The sequence below is a fragment of the Phlebotomus papatasi genome, chromosome 3 (assembly GCF_024763615.1).
Source record: "Phlebotomus papatasi isolate M1 chromosome 3, Ppap_2.1, whole genome shotgun sequence".
Taxonomy (NCBI): Eukaryota; Metazoa; Arthropoda; class Insecta; order Diptera; family Psychodidae; genus Phlebotomus; species Phlebotomus papatasi.
The window spans coordinates 51,482,224-51,505,911 of record NC_077224.1 but is presented as its reverse complement, the minus strand read 5'-3'; the positions used below and the strand labels follow the sequence as shown (position 1 = coordinate 51,505,911).

General features: G+C 31.7%; 1 protein-coding gene across 3 annotated transcripts in view; it reads left to right on the top strand.

The window, feature by feature from the left end:
• Window positions 1–23,688, top strand: part of LOC129807222 (nitric oxide synthase) — a 78,624-nt gene that overhangs the window by 6,082 nt on the left and 48,854 nt on the right. For 2 of the 3 annotated variants that reach the window (XM_055856335.1, XM_055856337.1), the window contains exon 2: window positions 10,944–11,709. In XM_055856335.1, coding sequence (XP_055712310.1) covers window positions 11,236–11,709 — 474 coding nt within the window. In that variant the 5' untranslated portion in view covers window positions 10,944–11,235. The remainder of the gene's footprint in view (window positions 1–10,943; window positions 11,710–23,688) is intronic. The other variant, XM_055856336.1, reaches the window with a different exon arrangement.

Genomic DNA, 23,688 nt, shown 5'->3' with positions numbered 1-23,688 from the left:
ATATCGGTTTTTTAATTTTATTTTTAATAATCCCCTCGTTAATTAGTAACAATTAGTAATGTCCTTTTTAATATTATTTCAAATTTTCTAACGCATAAATTACAAACACAGTGTCCGTAGTTCGAAGGCAATATCAGTGACTCTTTCTGTCTTAAAACAACCTCAAATCACGATCAAGTTTATCGAGCATTGATTGATCTGTGACTAGTTTTTTTTTGTGACTGATACAAAATCTCCGAATGTGATCGGTAGAGAAAAAATTCCCAACATGAAAATTTCCAATAAATCACTGGTTCGATTAGAGCGTAGCCAATATTCAATGAAAAAGACTGTGAGTAGTGTGAAATTGTCGTTAGACTTGTTGATTGGCAGAACCAGTTGCATGCAACCACCTGAAATTGTCGCAAACGACAGCTTATTTAAGGTTCCCGTTTGATATTTCATTTTCCTTTGCCACAACTTTTCCATGCTCTTTATTACTTTTACCACGGCCCCTTAGTCCCTTACCAGACCCCCTGGAGTGTCGTTTGGAAAATCTGATTATCGGTAATTTTCACAGTATACGATTAAATGGTATTTGATGTGTCCTCGCGCCACGTACTTTCAATTTCACGCACCACATTATCGACTTGCGATAATCAACAATGAAGTTGAGGGCGGTGGGGCCGTACTCTTCTCTGTTATTGTTTGAGAGTGGATTGGTGATTCAGAATGCTTTTCCCAAACCCACAGTGCCAACTTTTAACTTGCTCTACCTTCTAGTTAATTCAGAATTCAAACAGATTTTGGGCTTATGTCGATTCACCCTCACCCAAACCACTTTCTTTTTTCACTTTCCTCGCAATTTCCCAGAGACAACAGAAAATTGCTGCCAAAGGCTGAGGATATACCGTCTTGAAAAGCCAGGGCAAGAAGTTGATTCCGGTCCACATCTTTCCTTCCTCACATACTCATCTCTGTTTTGAGGAGCCAATATTCATTGGGCTGAATTTGGCGGAACCCCCCTCACATTCCTCTTAATTTTATTATACTAATTCTGAGTCAGGGTTTAAGTGCTGCGGTATTTTGGACTTAAGCTCTGACAGACGTTTCCACTTATGATGTACCTCGAAACATTTTCGGCAATCACTTTAAAGGCATCCGCAATGTCTTACAATGTGCCCTAATTTGTGGCAGTACTATCAAAATGGGTAAGATTTTTAAGAATCTCACCTAACTCATGATTTATTTCAAAACTTTCTCTTCAATTTTTGATAATGAAAATGTAAGGTTTTAAGTCAAATTAATTGTCAAAATTATTGAAAAAACTTAGTGAAGTCTGGCATTTTTGTTTCAACGCCATTATTGTGAAATTATATACGTTTTACCTAAAAGTTTTACAAAAAATACACTTTAAAATTTAAGTTTTTTTTACCAGAATATGTGAAAGAGCCTTTAAAGTCTTTTTTAATGAAAGCTTAAATATTTAAGTCAAAATTTAATGGGAGTAATATTCAAAAATATCAAACAAATTTAATTCTAGTACCGTTCAATAAATAATTTAAGAATTTATTACATCATTTTATTTATATCTCTAAATATTATATCATTTATTCTTAAAGTTCTAGATTTATCATAAAATTTTTATGTCTTCTGATTAGATTATGACTTTGCCTTGTATTTCTTCCAACCTACTATTAACTTATAGGGTAAAGAAATTGCGTAACCGTAAAATATACAACCGGAAATTTAATATTTGATACATTATATTAACCAATATGTCATATTTACTGTATCATTATGTAGTTGTATATTATCTTTAGTTTCTTCCTGTGTTCGTCAGAGGATTGTCTTCTTCTCGAAACCAAAAAGACTCAATTTTCTCTAAAGCTGTTGACCCTCGGTATGGGTCTTCCTCAATGGGTCAATTAAAATCTGCCACAAAAACCTTACCTTCCTTAATTTTATTAAAAATCGTCCAAAAAAATCCCATTTTCAAGAAGAAAATAAGTTTTTAGTGGCTATGTATAGTGTTAAAAGGACCCAGTGTTTAATTGACCCACTCAGAAAGACCCACACCGAGGGTCGAAAACTTTGGAGAAAATTGAGTCTTTTTGGTCTTGAGATGAAAACAATCCTCTGACGAACACCGAAACAAATTTAAAATAATAAACTTAAATGTTTCTTTAAAGTTAGGTCTATTGGTGACTTAATAGAACCCAAAGCATCACTAGGGAAAGTTAGTAAAATTCAATTTGTAAAATTTAACCAAATAACTAGTTCATAATCGGTTCGATTTAACATCACTCAAAACAGTGCCCAAAATACACATAAAAAAAACATCTCAATTGCTCAAAATACACCTTTTTTATCGGCTCAGAGCCAATCTGAACAGAATATGAGGGACAATGAAACAGGTATAGACCTTTGGCTCCTTTCTCCTTTTAATTTTTCAAGCCGACGTTTCGGAGGGGTTTTCCTCCTTCTTCAGGTCTACAATTTGGATTTTTTTTCAAAACCTTTAGAATACACAATGAATCAAATATAACATTTTAAACAATAAATAAAATGATCGAGAGACTTAAATAGAAATTTTGGCGAAAAAATTGTCACAAAAATCGTTACACTGTGAGCACAATTCGAATTTTGCACGGTAGACAATTTCTCCATCAACATAACAAAAACTGATCAGTTGATAGATGTTAGCCCTCATAACAGCTGTGATAAATTTCTTCTTCCCTGTTTGGAATGTTTAAAATGTTATATTTGAGAAAATTTATTTGTTTTGAAATGTAGACCTGAAGAAGGAGGAAAACCCGTCCGAAACGTCGGCTTGAGAAATTAAAAGGAGAAAGGAGCCAAAGGTCAATACCCTGTTTCACTGTCCCTTATACTTAGTTTACTGGCCGAAAATTATCTAGCGATCTGAACAGGTTCAGTTTTATCGGAATTTCCAAGACCTTTCCAATTAGTTCAACATGATACCATTCGGTTGAGAAATATACTTTCTCGAGCCTTTGTAACCTTTGACTTTGAAAAAACCTTATTAGGAACGATTTAACAATATCTTCATTTAAGGACGAACAATACGCCTACATAATCTGTAAAATATATCTAAATTACTATTGATTACTAAATTAAATTGATTGTTGAATCACAAAAGCATTTCAAAATCAGAAAAGGTAAAAAAAATGATCATTTTATAAAATATTCTGATATGAGTTACAAGCATAGGGTAACGTGTGGTATTTCGGGTCACTTTTTAGCACTTTCAAGTTTCAAACAGCTTAATGACTTCTCAAATTATTTTTTTTCTTTGTTGATACAAATATTTATGTTCTTTATGCTATCCAGAATAAAATTCTGATGGAAAAATGTTGAAAAATACATAATTTTTTATACAAAATAGCAAAATATGTAAAGAAGTATAAGTGGTATATTTCGGGACAGACAAAAGTCGCTAATATGTTATTAATTATGTAGGTCTAAACTTTACTCTTTCACAAAAAATTTGGTTAAATTTCACTTGTAAAGTGACTTAATTCGAAAAAAACTAAGCACTGTTTGTGCTAACATCTGCAAAATTGACCAGACTAAAGGTTTTGTAAAAAGTGGAATGTAACACTCACAAATCACGCGTATTTCACGCTTTAAATTAAATAAAATTTTAGAAATTTTACGTTTATCTTGTACATAAAGAGCTTAATATGTCACATAGAACTTAAAGATAATAATAAAAAAATATTTATAGGATTTTTGATGTGTCCCAAAATACCAATATTATGTCCCGAAAATTACCTTGTCCAGAAATACCACACGTTACCCTATAAACAAAAAGAAATATAAATACAAGAAAGATAAGTAATTTACAGATATTTAACTTATTTCATGTTTTTTCCAAAAAATCATAATTAACCAAATCAGTTAAAATGGAAAAAAATCGCACGACGTGTTTTAAAAATAAGAAGCATGTTAACATTTCTTGGGTCGACTTATTGGGGGGTGTCCCTCGAAAATCTCGAGTCCCTTTCTCTAACCGATTGGCCTCTAGAGCTGGTGACAGCCGGATGGAGCAGATAGACAAACAGCGTGAAGTCAACAAATTCGGAACTTCAGATTTCTCCGCTTTCTCTGTGAATTTCGAGCAGTGAACTATAGTAAGGTGGGGTAACTGGATCGTTTTCCGAAGAGTGCTACTGAAACGCTTGTTTTTGAACTGATAAAATTCTTTTTTACTTCTTCTAAATCCATAGAATTATTCACTGTTTCATTCAGAAACATAATATAAAAAAAATATCAAAAGAAAATTTATAAAATAATGATAATACTGAAATAAGTCAGCATGCACGAACTGGGTCGTCTTTTCGCTAGTTCACTTTTAATTAAACCTTTGGATTTAAAATACTTTTTTCACAAGGAAAAAACAATAAATGTTTTCAATCAACCTGCTGTCATTAGCGAAAATATCACTGCTACAAAATTTTTAGTGAAGAACCCAGCTGGTACAAGATTAAAATGAGTCGATTACAGTCAAGTGTGCTAATCCGGGCATTCACTTATTTAATGGATAAAAATATTATTTTTGTTTTTTTTCTCAAACTTGACTAGTTATATTATGTTACTGTAGTGACTATATTACGGAAATAAAAATAAAAATATTGTTTTAAGTGGATTAGTCATAAACGATCTAGATAGCGAGGCGCCCGAATTAGCACACTTTACCATAATAGTCTAATTTACTAGAGTTTGTTTTAAATATTGTCCTAAAATCAAGCTAAGTGTGTTTCAAACATTCCCGCTCTACTTGTATATTCTCTTGAATATACTCGTACTATCATATGAAACAGTCCAAATTGTCTGTAGTAAAAATTTTAATTAAAATTTTAAAGCACCTAATAGCGCAATTCTTGCAAAATAACCCACAAAACACTCTTGCGAACATTCAAAAGTCGATAAAATATCTCAAGATTAAGAAATTTTCTTGCGTAACTAAACATTAGCCAGAATAAATGGTAGAATCAGAAGGATCTTTCTCGACATTTCGATTATCACTCAATTTCTCTACTTTTTGGCTATACCCTTGTTATAAGACTCGTGGCAATTTGATAAGTGAAAACGAAACACAGAAAATTTCTATGTTGTTGTGGATGAAAATTTTCTTCTGTGACAGAATGTGGGTGAACAAGCAGTCATGAAGATAATGATTATGATGGGTTCAGCGAATGCTGGATGGAGGACAATCTCAGCAATTGGAGGAACATGGGAAAGTTTTGAGGAGTCACACCACCAAACCTTATGCTGTTCTGTAATCCTCTTGTTCTTGATCTTCTTCCTCCTCATTTACCACATGGCATTCGAGGACACAATTTCGCTCCTCTCTCTTTCAACTTTGACACCAAATCCCTCATACTCTGCCCCATGCTTAAAATCTCCAACCCACCCTATCCACTTCGTCGTCGTTTTCGAGACAAATTATAATTTTTACCAGAGAAGACGACGCTTTTTTCTTTGCTTTTAAATGTAGAACAATTGCCGCAGGCTGAATTTACTTTTGGTGAGAAATGAAGAAGTATAGTACGTGATTCGTTTATCAATGGGATAATTTTACTTCAGGAAACTTAAAAAAAAAACACCTCTGCTCCATAACTTCTTAAGAGGTTACCTCTTGGAAAAGTTAAAATAAATTGAACTATTTATGAACATTTTCTCTACTGAATTACATATTTAAAAGGAGCGAAATCTCTCAAAAAAGAAGAAAAATACACGTTCTTTTGCGGTATATAAAAATTGCTAAATATGTTGTTACCCTCTCTTTTTTTTGCTGAAGCTAAAGAAAACAGTTTGTATTTACGCAACATTTACAAGAGGAATTCTCTTTGGGTTGAATTGTGTCACAAAGTCACGTAAACAACCAGGCGTCTCCACAAACCATATGTGCAACACTTTTCCTTTTCTTCTTCAAAATTCACACATTGAACTCCTTTCCTTCTTCCGCAAAAACGCACCGGAAATAAATGTTTATGTAGGTAGAAAAGCGTGCTCTTGAGCTTAAATGGAAAATGTTTAATTTTAAATATTGTCAAATATTTAAGCCCCTTAATTGGATGAAAGGCGTACAAAATTACCTCCAGCATGTACACATGAACTCACAGAAAAAAAAATCCAGTAAGAGTGCCTAATAAAATTTAAATCGCTCTGTTTAACCCATTTCACATTATCCCACGAAAGGTGATCCCTAAAATAATCCAACTGTTTTTGCCGCATGAACATTGGAGGAAATATTACTCATGATTTACTTAATTTTGATAATATTGCCCAGAATTTAACTGTCTAAATTGCTTCATTAATTAATAAATTTCGCATATTTGTCCCATACCAAATATCACGTATTGTAGAAACAATTTAATACATTTAAGCTAACCTTAAATTACTAAGCACTAGTACGAATAAATTTCACTCATTCGAAATTCTTTAAGAAAATTTTATTCTGATGGTATTTAAAGAGAGCTTTAAGATCAAAAGTTATCTGCAGTAATTATTTTTCTTCGATGAAAATTGTACAATATTATGTAGAATTGTTTTGTACAAAAATAAACATAAAAGTCCTAATTTTATTTGAAAGAAAGAATGAAAATGAAATTCTCAGATGCATTTTCATTCCAAGCTTGAATAAAGTGTTGTTTTTTATATTTTAAATTAAAATTGTGCATTTAGAAATAAAGATTAGATAAAGTCTTGGTTTTGAAAATATGTTATGGGCAAAGAGTATCCTGAAATTTAATCTAAAAGTGGAGACTGGTGTAAGATTAGCCAACAAATGAAAGTTATAAATATGCATAATTTGTATAAGAAATGGCAAAATGTCCCAGCTTAGCGGAATGCTCGAACTCACAAGATACACCTCTCTGGTTGTTATCTTTTTGCATAATTTGTAGGTGCAAGAGGGCTACTAAGGCTTCAAACAATTAATTTTTTTCAATGTGTCTTAAATTAATTTGGCTGATTACCATATTTTATTTTAATAGCTGGTCAAATCCATTAACACTAAACCTACCGACCATTTTTGGTGTTTTTAACTGAGTTTCCTAGCGCGTTCGGTCAAATGATAGATCACGGTGAGTAGGATGCTCAGCAAATTTTTCTTGGAAAAGAGGAAAAAATTAAAATTTAAACACTATTACATGCAATATGATCGGACAATTTGACCGGTTTAGTGTTAAGAACATAGAAAAAAAAATTGTTGTACAAAGCTTTAATAGTCCTAAGGTTGCATGCTTTCCGCTATACTGGTTCATTTAAAATTATTCATAAATCAGAAAACTATTCCGAAATAGAAAATAGATTATGCAGGTTGCAAGTTAGAATATTTTGGACATTAGTAACATTCCAACGCACCGAAAAAGAATACTCGAGAAAAATAAATCAATTACGGATACAAGTAATTCATTAAAGATCGAAATCAATATAGGGTAGAGTCAGTACTTTTTCGCCAGTAAGCACTTTTTCGCCACCTACAAATAAAATCACTTTTTCAAGGAATTATGAGCTCATGGAACTACGAAATGACTATCACTTCGTAACCTCTAGTCCAACGGATCAGAAAACCATATCAGATGCTCCACCGACTAGATTATTTGCAAGTTAATTGAAGAAATTGTCGACAAGGTGAACAGTCACCAAAAAAATATGGAGATCTTAATAAACTTGTCAACGCTCAGACAAATTGTCTTGCAATATTTTATGTTTTTGCAGTACAGTATTTGATATTTTTTCACTGAAAGTCACTTTGTTATTAACTAAGCTTCACTCTAATATCACTATTTAATAATGTTTTTCAAAAAAATAAAGAAATACGGATGTGGTGAAATAGGGCTTACTTTTTTCGGTTGTGTAAGTACTTTTCGACACTCATTTTTCCAAGCATTTTACAAGTAACTCGAGTGTTTACAAAGTGGCGAAAAGTACTGAAACATGCATTGCTGCAGGAAATGTATTTTTTCAACTAGATGCCCAAAAATTCCCGGAAAGTCTCCTGGTTCATTAGAGAGACAATGCTTCAAAGCACTTGTACAGAAAATTTCTTTTTATTTCGACAAAAATTGTAAGAATTACAAGGGTACAAAACCTTAAGGTGGCGAAAAGGGCTTACTCTACCCTAATCGAATTTGGAGAATTTTCCAAAAAATCCAAATCTCACCTTTAATAAATCAAAACTGTGAATATTCTGGTCAATACGGACGAAATATTCATCTAGACTACCTCCATAATATATCCGTAAATCCCGTAAATCATTGAAAAAAGCTTGTGTCGATTTTAAGAAGAACAGAAATAATCATGGTTTTTAGGGGATAGAGATAAGCATGATGTAAAAGCAAAAAAGACCGTCCGAGATAACGTTCACTTATGAGAGAGTGGGTCATTGAAAACCGGATTTCGATATCTCTTACGGTTTCACCTCTAACTGGGGAACAAACTTGGTCTTGTAAAAAAAAAAAGATATTTCCGAAAAAATGATTCGATTAACGATACTTAACCGATTCAATACCGATTCAGCCGGATTAAAAATCAATGCGTGATAATTTAATTCACTACTAATTTCTGATAATTTGTTATAGGGTAAAGTACTCTCCCTTCGTACGTTCATACCTTCGAATAATGTGCATTTTCTTTTATTTTTTCTAAGAGATTTAAACATTTCTATTAAATATTAATTAGCTTATCTATCAACTATTAATTATGTGACAATCATGTGGAAATCTTTTAGGAAAAGTAAAAGAAATTCACATTATTCGAAGGAAGAGTACTTTCCCCTACGGTGGTTAAATAGCTATCATATCTAGGTCCTGATTCTTACAATCAAGGCACTCATGGACAACCCGCACAAATTAAAATTCTTAAGAAATCTAAATGACAATTAACACACAATCTGTCATTATAAAGATTGTACAGTACAATATTCGTTTAGTTCTAGAAAAATTTATGTCTTTTTTTAAGTGAATTGCTTACGCTAATGTAGAAAAAACTGTCACATATGGACATAAATTTATCTAGTGTGTAGAGGCCATTACTGAAAAGTTCTGACGGAAAAAGACTTCAAGATTAAACGACATATTATTCTTCTCCGTCCATTAATTTGACGACTTTACGGCCATCATATAATGTCTTCTTGTTGTCTCCAAAATATTGCATGGGTATTATTATATATTCATTTTGTATTGCATTGCATTCCTCCTTACTTCTTTACTTTATTTTTTGATTTCATTTTTTTATTGCTCATCCTCTGCAAAGAATGCTATTTATAAATTAAAAAGGAATGGCCAATGGTAGAGCGTCCCTTGCTCTGCGAAATGCTCGAGCTTGTGATCTCGATGCTACGCTTCAAAGCTTATGCAAAATTTATCGTTCACAGGTTCACAACGGATTTTAACCGGTTTTAAAATCACTCAAAAGATCGACCAAAATAGCTTAGGAGTGATACTATTTATTTTCGGACAATCAGTTATCCGTTAAAAATCGGTTTATTACCGGTTCATAATTGATTGAAATCGATTTGGAGTTGTCAGAAAGAGACCTTTCCAGTAAGTTCAAATATGATACGATTCAGTTGTGAAATACGCCCTCTAGAACCCGTTTAACCTTTGACTTTTAAAAACTGTAATTATTAATTTTCGTACATAAACGGAATGGTCTTCAGACGGTTTTCGCTGACCGAAAAGCAGCAATAACAATGAAACCGATAAACAAAAGTTGCGAAACGTCTTACATAAAATCTTCGAAAAGCCAACAGGGTCTGATTTGGTGTACTTTTTTCTCTCTGTGAACAATAGGGACACAAATAGCCCAAAAATTTAAGTAATTTTTCTGACGATATCAATGACTGATTAATTTCACTCTAATGAAAAATATTATGTTTGAGTATTATTAGTTTCTTTTTTTCAAAACAATTTTTTTAAAAAAAAAATGGAAGTATACAAAGTAATTAAAATTATTTTTCTTTATAATGGTATCTACACATTAGAAGAAATTTTCGTCAAAAATTGCCTTTTTAAAAAATTTTGACGTTTCTGCCTACAAGGATAGGGGCAATTTTCTTTAAAAAGGCATTTTTTAAAGAAATTTCTCTTAGTGTGTAGTGGTCGTAAAAATTTAAAAATTCGTCCTTTTTAAGCTTTAACATTTTCTATAGCAAATAGCTGGAGATTTGCGAACGATATCCTAGATTCCTTCAAAAAATTAATATTTGATACATTTATTGCTTCGCAAATCTCAATCCGAATTAATTACTAACTTATTTATATATCCCAATAAATTTTCAATAAAAGAATATTCCGAGCCATTTTACTTTAAATTAGTTATCATATGAACAAAATAGCATAATAACTATTATATAACAAATGATTATTGATATTTTCCTTAACTACGGTCTTTATTATGGAAATTTCGAATAGGAAATACCCCTATAACGAGGCTAATAGTCTGAAATGAAACTGAAATAAATCAATTGCGGGATTTGCCAAAAACACTAACCCTTACACTCAATTATACTTAGCTCAACACTCGATAAAACAACATTCTCTGAGGTTTTGATGAAATGGGTGTTGATTTTAGCGTTGTGACAACACTCATTGTTCTTGATGAAGTTCCCCTACTCTGCAATTTTGCAATTTTGATATTTTGCAATTTCAGCAATTTTCCAAATTTTAATTCTAAACATTTCGCATATCACATTGTTTATGGATGCATACCTAAAAGATAGTTCAAATATTTACAATCGGTCAAATCAAATGTTTTCCAGCTTAATTTATCGTTATGCAAAAAAAAAGTTGCTCAACACATCAAATGAAAATTTCCATTGGTATTTTGGGTATTTTTTCATTTGTAAAAAGCAAATATTGATTGCTTTACATGCTGTTCGTCAACAATATCATATATACTGAAAGATACTTTTTCGGTCACATTTCCAGACTAATTGAAAACATCGTCATTTGACTCCAGGTACCCGAGGAAATGGTAAATGCGGGAATAGCAGAAATCAAGAAGAACTGGTGACATTTGATGGGCTATTTGAAGTAATATAAGAAAATACTAATTGCCTAATGAAATTATAGCATCAAAAGAAAATTAACAATTACATATCTTAAGCAATACTTTTATGAGTGTTAAGGCAATTTGACCAATTTATCAAAGGATAATCAGAGAAAGAAAGTTAAAACCATTTTAAGAACGAGAGCATAAATTAAAAAGAAAGTTAGAGAAATGTCCCAACATTTGTCGTCAATGCTGGAACATCTGAAACTGGGCACTCGAAAGAATTCACGAGGTGCCGTGATGGAGACCAATGGCACGGGTGGGGGTCAAATGGGTGGCTGCCCTGGACTCGATGGTGACACCGACACTGTGGATTATGTGAAGTGCAGTGGAGCCAGTAATGGCACCAATAACAATAACAATAATCATGTTAACAACATCACCACAACGGCTCTTGCTCCAATGGTTGTTGGCAAGAGAAATAGTATCAGCCTCAACCAGGCTCCTGGGAATACGGATTCCCTGAAGCCACGAGACTTATCTCCATCTCCGCGCGCTGGACAACGCAAATTGTCTGCAGATTTGAGGAATCGTGAAGACATTGAGATGTCAAAACCAGTGCAAATTCGTCCGGTGAAATTGAAGAATATGGTCTCAAGGGCAGAAACATACGATACACTTCATCTTAAGACGTCCGAAAAGGTGAGTTTGATTTATTTATTTATTTTTGAAATATTAAAGGAAGATTGTACAAACACACGCATGCAGTATCAATGACTTAAGAAAGTCTAATTTATATCTTAGTAGAACCAAACGCTTAAAATATTTTATTTCTGTCATTAGAAAAAGAAAAAAAATATGAAAAATTCTATTAAATCATGTCCAAGATGTCAAGATAGGACATAACTATCTATTTTTTTCTTTCCCGACAAAATTAAAAAAATAAATAAAAATCTAAAATTGTTTAATTTACATTACTTGAAATTTCTATCTGAGGAGATGTAAATTGTAGAAAATACATTTTACATTTGAAAATTTGTATTTATGGCTCCGGCACAGCTTTAAGATCAGGAAAATTTCATGAAATCGAAATTCGGATCCCTTTCTTTCTCACATGTTTTGCATATGTCTATCTCATTCTCTCGCATTCTTCTTGTTCTCTTAAACATCACTCCAAATTCAATTTAGCTCAAACGAATTCGGTATGCGAAAGAATTAGATAGTCATATGCAAAACATGTGAGAAAAAAAGGGTTTCGAATTTCGACTTCATAAAATTTTCCTGATCTAAAAGGTGTGCCGGAGCCATTACTGATCATTTCACTGCTCGAACTAAAAAATGAACTAAAAAAGACAGCAGTTATATAATCGTCTTTTTTCTACTTGTGATCGTCTTGGAGCATAAACGGTAAAAGATATTAACTTCCGGTTTTCGATGATACGCAATGAAAAAACAATATCTCCAGAGGTTTTTTTCTTCCCCCTCTCTCTATGCCCCTTCATCTCAAACCATATTTTTTGGTTTTTCTCAAAATTGACCTAAGCTTTTTCAATTATTTTCGGATATGTTTTAGGAGTAATTCAGGCCAACATTTCGTCCAAACATACCTATGACCGGAAAATTCACCATTTTGAATTATTATTAAAAGTCAAAAGTCAACCACTTTGGATAGCCGATTTTTCAACCGATTTGGATTTTTTTGGAAAGACCTGGGTATGAATTTGTGAGATGCGTGAGTTTTTCACGTGAGAAACTCACGGTTTTTAGATCGCTTCCTGTAAGCGTTTGGTGAAGCTTTCACAAAAACTGTCACGTGAAACACTTACAGCATCTTAGAATTCACATGAAAATTTTTACGAAATCTTGGCAAAATGCTTATTAAAGATGATAAATAAGATGATAAAATAAATTATGGAAGATACGATGGAATTTCGAATAAAAATTAGATATTGGTTTTTAACTATTTTATTACCAATTCGTAACCGTTTGGAAGTGGTTTAGACTTATGAGAATTTTCAAAACCTTTCCAATAGAACCAAACATGGTGTCACTTATAGTTGATCATAAGCTCCATAGAGCTTTTTTTATTGATCTTTGATCTTAAAAACCCGTTATTATAAATTATTAAACGGTATTTTCGTATGTGAACGAAATATCTTTCTAGGCGGTGTCTAAACCGTAACCAATACGTGAAAAAAAAACGATAAATTTATTCGAATTGCGAAGCATATATCTGTCATTTTGTCTTTCATTCACCCGAATAATAAAGTGAGCCCTCTAATTTAACCCTTTAACCCTTTAAGGACGATTGGAACACCGGTGTCCCATAAAAAAAATTTCCTGCACTAAAAGAAATCCGAAAAAGTTAAAATAACATTCCGGAAATGTTAATTTTACCCTGCAGTATTGATCCGAAATCGGTGTAAATATTATGCTTTTTAGGTGTATTAAGGGTTAAAGTTACCCTTTTCATGTTAATTTTACCCTTAAAAAGGTGTAAAATTAACATTAAAAAATGTTGATATATTTTTACACCTAAAAAGTGTTGAAGTTATGAGGAAAAAAAGTTAATCGCACCCCCGTTTTTTACTCAGTGTGACTACCTAAGGTTATTTTTTTCTTATGTTTGTACGTAATTGCAAAGTAGAAGGTTAAAAGAATCTAGAATAGTTTTTGCAAGTCTCTAGCTATTTGCTATATAATAAATATTTAAGCTTAATAACGACGAATTTCTAAATTCTCATTTTGAAAATTGATTTTAATTATTTTTTATACTTTGAATTTTTTTAAGCAAAACCTTTTTGGGAATAAAAACTACAATACTCATACTTAATATTTTTCATTAGACTGAAAATTATTATTCATTGTCAGAAAAATTTTTAAAATTTTTTTGGATGTTTTTGTCCCTATCGTTCATGGATGCTAAAAATACACCGAATCACATTCTGTTGGACTTTCCAAGGTTAGATGTAGGACGTTTTATTGATTTTGTTTATTAGTTTCTTTTTTATTGTTGATTTTCGGTTCGTAAAAAGTGTCTCGTCGTTAAAGGGTTAAGGACAATTGGGACACCGGTAACAAAAAAATGATTTTTTTCCTACGGTCATCTAAAGTTATGTTTTGCTCTAAAAAGTTCTGACCCCTGATTTTTGACCCTCTCGTCCTTAAAGGGTTTTGATGATGATGATGTGTTGATAATGGTAGTCCTAAAACGGGCTCGGGCCCCGCGACTGATAAGTCTATTAAGCATATCCCCTTTATTTATTAAAGCTTCTTTTGGCATCCTTAATAAAGGACAATAAAGCTCCAGGTTAGGATGTTTTAATAAGTTCTGATAAGTCTTAGCTGTTTGAGTCATTTGAACCTTAAAGGTTATTTAAATAGCAATTCTTATTCACGTTCTGTATTATATTTGTTACCTAAAGCCTCTTCTGCGTTGAAAAGCTCTTGAAGAGCTTTACAATGCAGATGATGCTGGCAAGGAAAAAGAACAAGGATGATTTTGTATAATGAAATGTAGAATCCAGAAAGTCCCTCTCTGTTTTTTTTTATGTAACAAATAGAGATTATAGATCAGAGATCGAAGAGTACATGAATTTCCTACTCATATTATGTGAAATAAGGGCCATGATGTAAAATGTCTGGTTCTTTTCTTTATTTAAAGCATTCAAAGTGATAGTCTTTTTTTCTGATGTTGAAAGAATTTTCCTTAAAGACAGAATTACATAGACTCATCGTTTACTGCAGTTAGTGCAAAAGTAGGGATACTATTTATAGGCATATACAGACTATGTACATTATTTTCATCTGCAACATTTTCCAGAATATTGTTGAAGCCCAGTAAAAGAGGAAAAAAGTGAAACTTGTTGCTTTAACAATCTACTGTATTATTAGTATTCTTCTGCCCCTGTTATCTTTTTTTTTAATCTTCTCATTTTATCAGGAGAAAATAAGAAGTGGAATAAGTTTCATTGAAAAATGATTTTCTTTTGATATGCAACAAATCTGTCTTGTGTTGCTTACTCTTAGTACAAGGCAATCTTCCAGTGATAAATGGCTTTTTTGTCAGCCTGAAAGGCTTTTCGCATTTCTCTGCAGGGGTTGAATGGGTGAAGAATAGCAAGAAAGAAGAACATTGAATTGCTTTTTTGAACCAGTGGGCGGAGCTACAAGACACCTTTTGACATATGTCACAATTTTGTCATTTTAATTTTTCGGAAGAGATACAGAGATTTACAAAAGAAATAAATGAAATTCTACATTTTGAGCATATGTGTAGGAAAATAAAATATTTAAAATTTCATTTGTAAATGTAATAAGCATTCATTTTAATTTTTAAAAATTGAAGAATGATTATGCTATTTATGTCTTTTGATGCTGATGATAAATATGAGTATAAAGAAATTTCATTATTCAAAATCATAACAGTCAGGTCATGAATCCTAAAGACTAAAGGTACGAAGCAGATTTTATAACCCTTTGTAAGGTTATCTAATAGACAGGTCGATGGACATAAATATGAGATGAGGAAGGATAGGGGGTGTCACAAGTACGTGCAGGATTGAATCATTTATTACACTCTCTAGATTGAGATTTTACTGAAAAGTATTCTGAAATTAATTACTTTTCATGGCCCAGTTTCTTGTCCGATTTACGATATTTCATTCGAAACTAGAAAACAAAAGAAATGAAAATTAATTTGAAAATTATCAAAAGTATCACAAAAGTGAAAAAAAAAATTTTTGCAAAGTTAAAATTAGAATTTTTAAAAATGTATACCTTTTGTCTTCATTCCTGAAAATACAAAAATAAAAAAAACATGTGAAAAGTCAAGTTAAAGAGACTTAAATATGTTAGATTTTGTACAATATATTAATAAGTATTGAATATTTAAAACTTATTGTTCATATTTATGAGAATAATATTTAATCAAGTAAAAGAAAAAAATTACATAGATGTTTATTTAATTTATTTGCTTTAGTTTAATTAATGTTTGTTTGACCAAAAAAAATCAGCTCTTTAAATTCAATTCAATTCAATCAATTTATTTATGATATATCATGAAAAAAATTATGATTTGTATTTACTTTCACCTGTTAGAAAAATTCATCCAAAAATTGAAAAATAATTCACAAAAATAATTTGGGGAATTTGATATTTTTTTCGGAAAGTTGCAGGATATTATTGTGATCGAATCAACAACATCAAATGATGAATTTATTAAATAAATGAAAATGCGTGACATAGAGTCGCAATTTTGTAAAATGCTTCGTGATTTTGGAGCTATTATTTACGAAAAAGAAGTGGCAAAGCGTCCCAACTTTGCGGAATGCTCGAACTAACGAGATAGAGCTCTCCGTTGATTAGTTTTTCGCATGATCTTTTGGTGATTATTGGTCTACCAGTAAAACAATTGATTCCTAAGTCACAAAAGCTTTTGAAAATAAAAAAAGCGGTACTTAACCGATTCATTTACCGACGAAAAACAACATTTGAGGAGGGGTCATCGAAGACCGGAAGTTGATATCTCTTACCGTTTGAATTTTATATGGGTCAAAGGACTGAAGAAGTGCGAAAAACAGTTTTTTTTTTTAAACAGAGCTATCACCGTTACTTTCCCGATCCATCACCGATTATGACAGATGCAGTCGGATTCAGAATTTCAATACCTTTCCACAAATCCAAATTTAACCAAATCGATTGAAAAATTAGCCCCTCAATGTGATTAACCTTAGACCTTCAATAATTCAAAATTGCGAATTTTCTGGTCATAGGTGTGTTTGGACGAAATGTTCGTCTGGACTACCTCTAAAACATATCCGAAAATCATTGAAAAGGCTTGTGTCAATTTTGAGAAAAACCGAAAAAAACATTGTTTTAAAGGTGATGGAGAGAGGATAGGGGAATAAAGAAAACATACCGTCCGAGATAATATCCACTTATTGGGAATCATCGAAGATCGGTTGTCGATATCTCTTACCATTTGATCTCTAGCTCGGGAACAAACATAAGGTGAAGTTTAAAAAAAAATAACCAAAAAAAGTCTTTAAACATCGGTACGTAAGCGATTCATTACCGATGAAGAGTGAAGGAGCCGCATTCGAAATTTCAATACCCTTCCAAAAAATCTAATTTTAACCAAATCGTCTTGAAATATTGTTTTTTTTATTGGGGGTCTTCGAAGACGGGAAGTTGATATATTTTACCGTTTAAACTCCACGACCGACGGTGACAAGTTAAAAAAAGAGATTAATTGCTCTCTCTTTGAGTTCGAGCAGTAAAAATAGTTTCATATTGTTTGTGTAGATTAGCAAAATTATTTTGTCTTTATTTATTGATGCCATTTTTTTAAACTGTTTTTCATCTTAGCATCTTTTAAAATTAGATCTTTCTATTTGTCATATTTTGGTCAGTATTTTATTTAAATAGAAACAAACAAATGCTGAAAGGAATTTTTTTTCGTCTTTTACAAAATTATTAAGCACTAACTCTATGGGATATAATTGCCTCTCAGAATTCAGTGTTTGACCAGATGAAATAATAATCTTATAACTTTGATAGTTTTATTAACTCAGTAATACTGATAACTCATGAAACAGCCTAGTATTTAAAATGTTGAAAGATTGCTGATTTTATTGAGTTAATGTTTCAATTCACTTGTATAGACTATAAATATATTATGAACAAGACCAAAATGAAATTACTGAATGAGCTTTCCATGTTAAGCAATAGTTCTAGGGGTTCTAAGGGCATTTTTAATAAAGCTTTCCAAAAACTCCAAATTCAAATGATTTCCATTCCCATTCGTTTGATTGTATATACTCAACTTTTCCAGAGAAACCATCTGAAAAGTTTTTCACAAAAACGCTTTGAAACAGTAATTTTCTATTTACTACGAAACGTTTCAAAACATTTTCAGTTGCATCATGAATTGGCCAGCGTAATGATGATACGAAAAGCATTTTAAAAATCAATAAAAATTTCAGGATAGCACCAAAGTTTTCCTCTGAATTTTATAAAGTGCTACCAAATACAAATAGCAATTGAGTGTAGCAAAAAGTAATTGAGTGTGTAATTGGAGGAAAATTATCCAAAACCAGAAAAACCACAAACATTACAATGTGTCAAATAATTTTGAAATAATTTATTATATACCACAACAAAATCACCATTGTGGTTTGTTAACTTCTTTGAGATGATACACAAAAGACAATCTTGGTTAACAAGAAAAGGGTGGGCAGTACAAACAAAAAGCCATGCTGTGAATATATTAACATTAGACTAAGCTTAGCACTGGAAATATCCATTCTCATCCAGAACACACCCTCAATTTTCCAACAGACGAGGGATGATATCGCGAATGTCGAAGAAAATGAAAAATTAACACTTCGTGTAGAGACTGTAAAATATGCTGATAATAATAATTTTGTCAATCTTGAAATTCTCTAATAAAGTATCATCATCATTCTCTGTATCAACCACAATGTACATAAAGAAAACTCTCCAGGGTGAAAGATAGTACTTTCATCATTATTATATTTTAGGACTTAACAATATTCATTATAATTTGTGAGCCTTTTGCTCTCATACTAAACTAGAGAAGACAGGGGAAATTTTGCACATTGAAAAATTACCTTTTTTTAAATCCAGTTAATTAGAAAGGGATCCAACAAACAGGGTAATTTAATTGATCATGTTTAATAGAAATTATTTCAGTAGTGAGAATCGGTTATAATAATTTATCTATATCCAAAATTGCCCGACCTTTCCCTTTAGTGTTATTATACTCTACTCCACAGAGTGATAATTTATATAGCAAGAAAAGCCAATGTGAAAATGAAGTGAAAATTCATAATGGCTATTCAAAACATTCCTTGTTCCTCAAAATAAAATTGCACAATGAATGGATATAAAATGAAAATTTATATAGTTAAATTTATTCAACTGTAAATTAAAATGATGAGCCAAGAGTTTTTTTTTAATAAAAAAAAGTATAATTATCATTCGAAAATATTGTTTTATTTAACAAAAAAAAAGATACCAAAGCATCTCAGCTTTGCGGAATGCTCGAACTCACGAAATAATGCTCTACGCAAGGATCTAAATGAATTATTTCTTTGCTTATTTTTAAATGGAAGCATACTGATTTAATATTGATTCAAACTAGTTCATTGATCATTATAAATGCCGCAGAGTGCTGAAAATTCTAAGGTCTATTCAAATGCGAAATCCGATGAAAGAAATTGCATCGAGAAAGGTTAAAGTTTTATTTAAAAAAAAAAATCAAAATTACAAATATTCTGGTCCTGTATGTATGTACAGACGAGTCCCGGTCAAAATCTCGAAAGGACTAAAATCCCAAAAGCCAAAATCCTGAATGAGTCGAAATCGCAAATGCGCCAAATGTCGAAACCCGAATGGGTCGAAATCTCGAAAATCGAAAATCCTTAAAGTGCCAAAGTCCAGAGTTGGTCGAAATCTCGAATAGACAAAATTCCATATAGCCACAATCAGGCCTTTGATAAGTTGAAAATAGAAGAGATTATATATACTCCTCTCAATGAGGCTATTTACACCGCCGAATTAGATTGGGATTGAATTGTTCCAAAATCGGATTTCGGATAATTAAGTCTCAATTTAAGGCCGCAATCTAAACGGTTTCATTGAGGTCATTTAGACTGTCGCATTAGATTCAGACTTAATTATCCCGAAATCCAATTTTTGGACAATTCTATCTCAATCCAATGCGGAGATGTAAATGGCATCAATGATTTCTATCAGTAAAATTGCAGTTGGAAGGATTTACTTTTTAAAGATTTTACTCAGAGCCTTATAAAACGGATTAACAATTATAAATCCAGATTGAATTATAGTAGGTTAGCTCCTTACAGAAAACCTGAAAGAGCAGAACCAGAACTGCATCTGGCAAACTCAAATCGATGGGTAAATGAATACAATTAAATTTAAATTTATTTATTAAAAAAAAACTATACAATAGATCACATCATCAAACTCATCAACCAGTACATAAAACGACATAACCGTTTCTTCCGTTTTTTGATATTTGGGTGCCTATATCTCCGATTCTTAACACTTTTTAAATGTAAAAATATATCAACATTTTTAATGTTAATTTTACACTTATCTAAGTGTAAAATTAACATAAAAAGGCTAACTTTAACACACATTACACCTAAAAAGCATAACATTTACACCGATTTCGGATCAATAATGCAGGGTAATTCCGGAATGTTATTTTAACTTTTTCGGATTTCTCTCACTGAAAATATCTTGTAAATTAAAACTGTCCTTAACGACCTGTTTTATGGGTTTCATAGAGAATTTTATTAGTTATATTTTTGCTCATATATAACTTTTCCCTCAGATAGGGTAAGAGGTCATAATTTTGGACAGTTTCTAAATTTGGACACTTTGAGGGTAAAATTGGACATTAAATATAAATTTATTAAAATTATGGATTTTATTCCAATATTTGATGAATAATGAATTTTATCTAAATATTTGTTCTTTATTGTAAGATTTTAACACTAAATACGTTAAATTTTGAATATTATTTGAGTTAAAATTGCTTTGTTGAAAATTCGGTGTGAGCAATTGCTGACGAGAAATATGACAGAACTTTGTATTTACTTCAGTCTTATTTAGCTGTGGTGAAGTACTAACAATATTTCCTCGCTGTTTTTCAGTGATATTAGCAAATATTCATTGAATATTGTGTTGATTCACGTTAATGGGAATTTGTACATTTGACCTGAAGTGTTATTTGCCTTGTGAATTAGATTTTTCGTGTAAAAAATGGGAAATTTTCTAAGAGATTTACCAGTGAGGTGATACTCCTTACTTTGGACAGGTATTTTTCTCTCGAAATTTAGTGAAGTTTTAGCTTTTGTAATGACTAGCTTGTATAAATGTCTGGAGAAACAAGGGAACATCATCTCTACGAACGAGATGTAGTGAGAAAAGCCTTCCACAAAGGCTCCCGGAAAGGCTAGGGAATGAGTGAATTCGCGAGTACTTGGTGTACCGAAGTCAACTCACTTTAATGAATGATATGGAAAGTTTCCGGGTTTCTTGTGATATTCTAAGGTTCCCTTACATAAACAGGAAGAGAACCTTGTAAGATAGGTTTTTGAAATGAAGAACAATGGGCATCCTATTGAGGCAAATTAGCTGTTTAAATATACAGCCAAGTTGTCCAAATTAACAGCCAAGGTGTCCAAAATTTGAGTTAAATGCACCTCTACAGATCAATTAATTTTTTAAACGTATTAAAATTAATTTTAATAAAAACAAAGACAATAAACAGCTTGCAAAGTTTCTAAACAATCCTTCTGAAAAGAGAGTTACAAAAAAAATCAATTAATCAGGGGCCCATCAAGCCTAATAAAAAGTGAAGATACTTTTCACTTTTCCTTGTAAAAATTTTGCAGATATTGCACCGCGATTTAAACAAATTTGCTCGTAATTCTTGAATTATTTCGGCGAACATTATGATATATGTACTTTTAGATAGCTTTTAATGCACGATTTCGAAATATATCAGACTGATAAGTTAATTCTTTTTAGGAAAAAACTTGCCAATAGTCTTCAGTGCCTCTACGCAAAAATGTATGGAAAAATGAAATGTCGAGAGGCCCATGCAATTAATATTGAAAACATCGCACTTGAAACATTAATGCTTATAATCATCCTGTCCAAAATTATGAGCCCTTACCCTATTGTTTTTTAACCTCAATATTGACTTTCAAACGAAAATCGAGCATGCACACAAAGTAAGAAAACTTTAAGTTTAGCAATGGTATTTTTTCATTCTTTTTTATTTTCTTTCATTTTTTTTACATCCATGGTATTTTTTCAACTTTTTTTTTAAATTGTACAAATTTAAGATTTTTTACTGTTCTAGAATGTATTTAGATGATTTAGATATAAATACAAGTTAGATTGGTGGTTTAGTTTACACACTGGCTCTCATTTGAATAATTTTTTCTGCCCTTTTTGATGGAAATATCGTTCATAATCTCAATGATCTCAATTTGTTTTTTCGTATAACATTTAAATGTCTCAAGTTGTATTTCCCTAAATACGGATTTCAGTTTCAATTCATTATACTTAAAATGTTTACGCAAAATAGATATTCTCTGTCATAAAAAAAATGAAGCAGGATAAAACTTCGGTACACAATGATTTGTCTCTTAGTTGCTCCAAGCAAAAAAATGGGAAATTACGAAAAATAAAATATTGTTGTCATTTTTTCTGAGGCTCTTCCAACGAAATCGTATAGATGAATTTCACCGCTTTGTCCTACAGTATATTCACAATTTCTTTATACCTTTCCTCAGCAATTACATTAATAAAATGAATTTTTAAGATTCAGGAAATTGTTTTTCTCCTTCTCACTTCATTCACAGTTCTGTTCTATTCATCATGTGTTAGTGTTGGGTGTTAACACCGGAAAAGAAATCATATTTATTTATTTAATGTCACCAGTGTAAAATGTTCTTTTATGTGGCAGATTTCTTGAAAAGACATTCAAGAGAATTCATGAGTTTTTGAGTAAATTACATTTATATTAAGAAGATTTTCGCAGTAATTCCATGGAAGGTTTGAAAAGAAAGTTTGTCGCAGTCGAAGAGTTTGGAAAGGACGTGGTTGAAGAATTCTACATTGCTTTTGTTAGCATGTGCTTGAAAAGCCTTTGACTGCAGAAGAAAAGATCAAAAGTTAAAAGATGTTAAAGTTTGTGCAAAAAAAAATCATGCGATTTCCTCCAGAAATGGTACATGTTGAGTATGCTCTTTACCGCAAACATTCACACAATTTCTTAACATTTTCACTGGGCTTCAACAGCTTTATCCCATAATTCAGGAAAAAAATATATATCTAGCTCCATAAGTCTCTGAGGGTAAAGCAAAGATAGCTTCTCCGCCCAATGATGGCCTATAGAAGCTCTTCCATCGGATTCCGACACTCCCTTTATAATATGTGTTAGCAATTGAATGAGGGTTTAACCATATAAATATTTCTAACATCGAAATATGCTTTCAGTCAGCAAAATATGAATCAATTCGCCCCTCATTTTTTTTTAAGGATGAGCTACTCTGAATTTTTTTTCATCCATGTGACTGTAAATATTTAATTTTCATAAAATGTAATTTTTCTCCTTTTGAACTTTCGCCTTCGTCGGTACGAAACTTCATATTTTCCTCTTTAGACATTGATAGAGCAAAGAAATATCCCCCAACGACTAAGGGATATCCTATGAGATTATTAAATATGGTGTGACTAAAGAATTTAATTTAGTCACTTGGCGACTCTGTGTCACTCAATTTTCCGCTTAATTGGTAATTCCGTCTAAAGCGACACTGATTTCCTCTGAAGATGAAAAATTTGATTAAATTCTTAGATATTTTTCAAAAGATGTTATAGCTTGTTAAAATATATTCCTTTATGAACTTCCAATGTCTGATAAAAGTACTCAAAAGTTATCTACTGCCTTATACTGTTATACTCATATAAGTATATTTAAATGAACCAAGACTGAAACTTGAAGATGCTGATCTAAAACAAGGACTTATAGTCAATGCAACGATGCTCCTTCAATCTTTATTCTATATTTTCAATGCTTAATCCTAGAAAAACATTTGAGGGTAGATGCTTTTT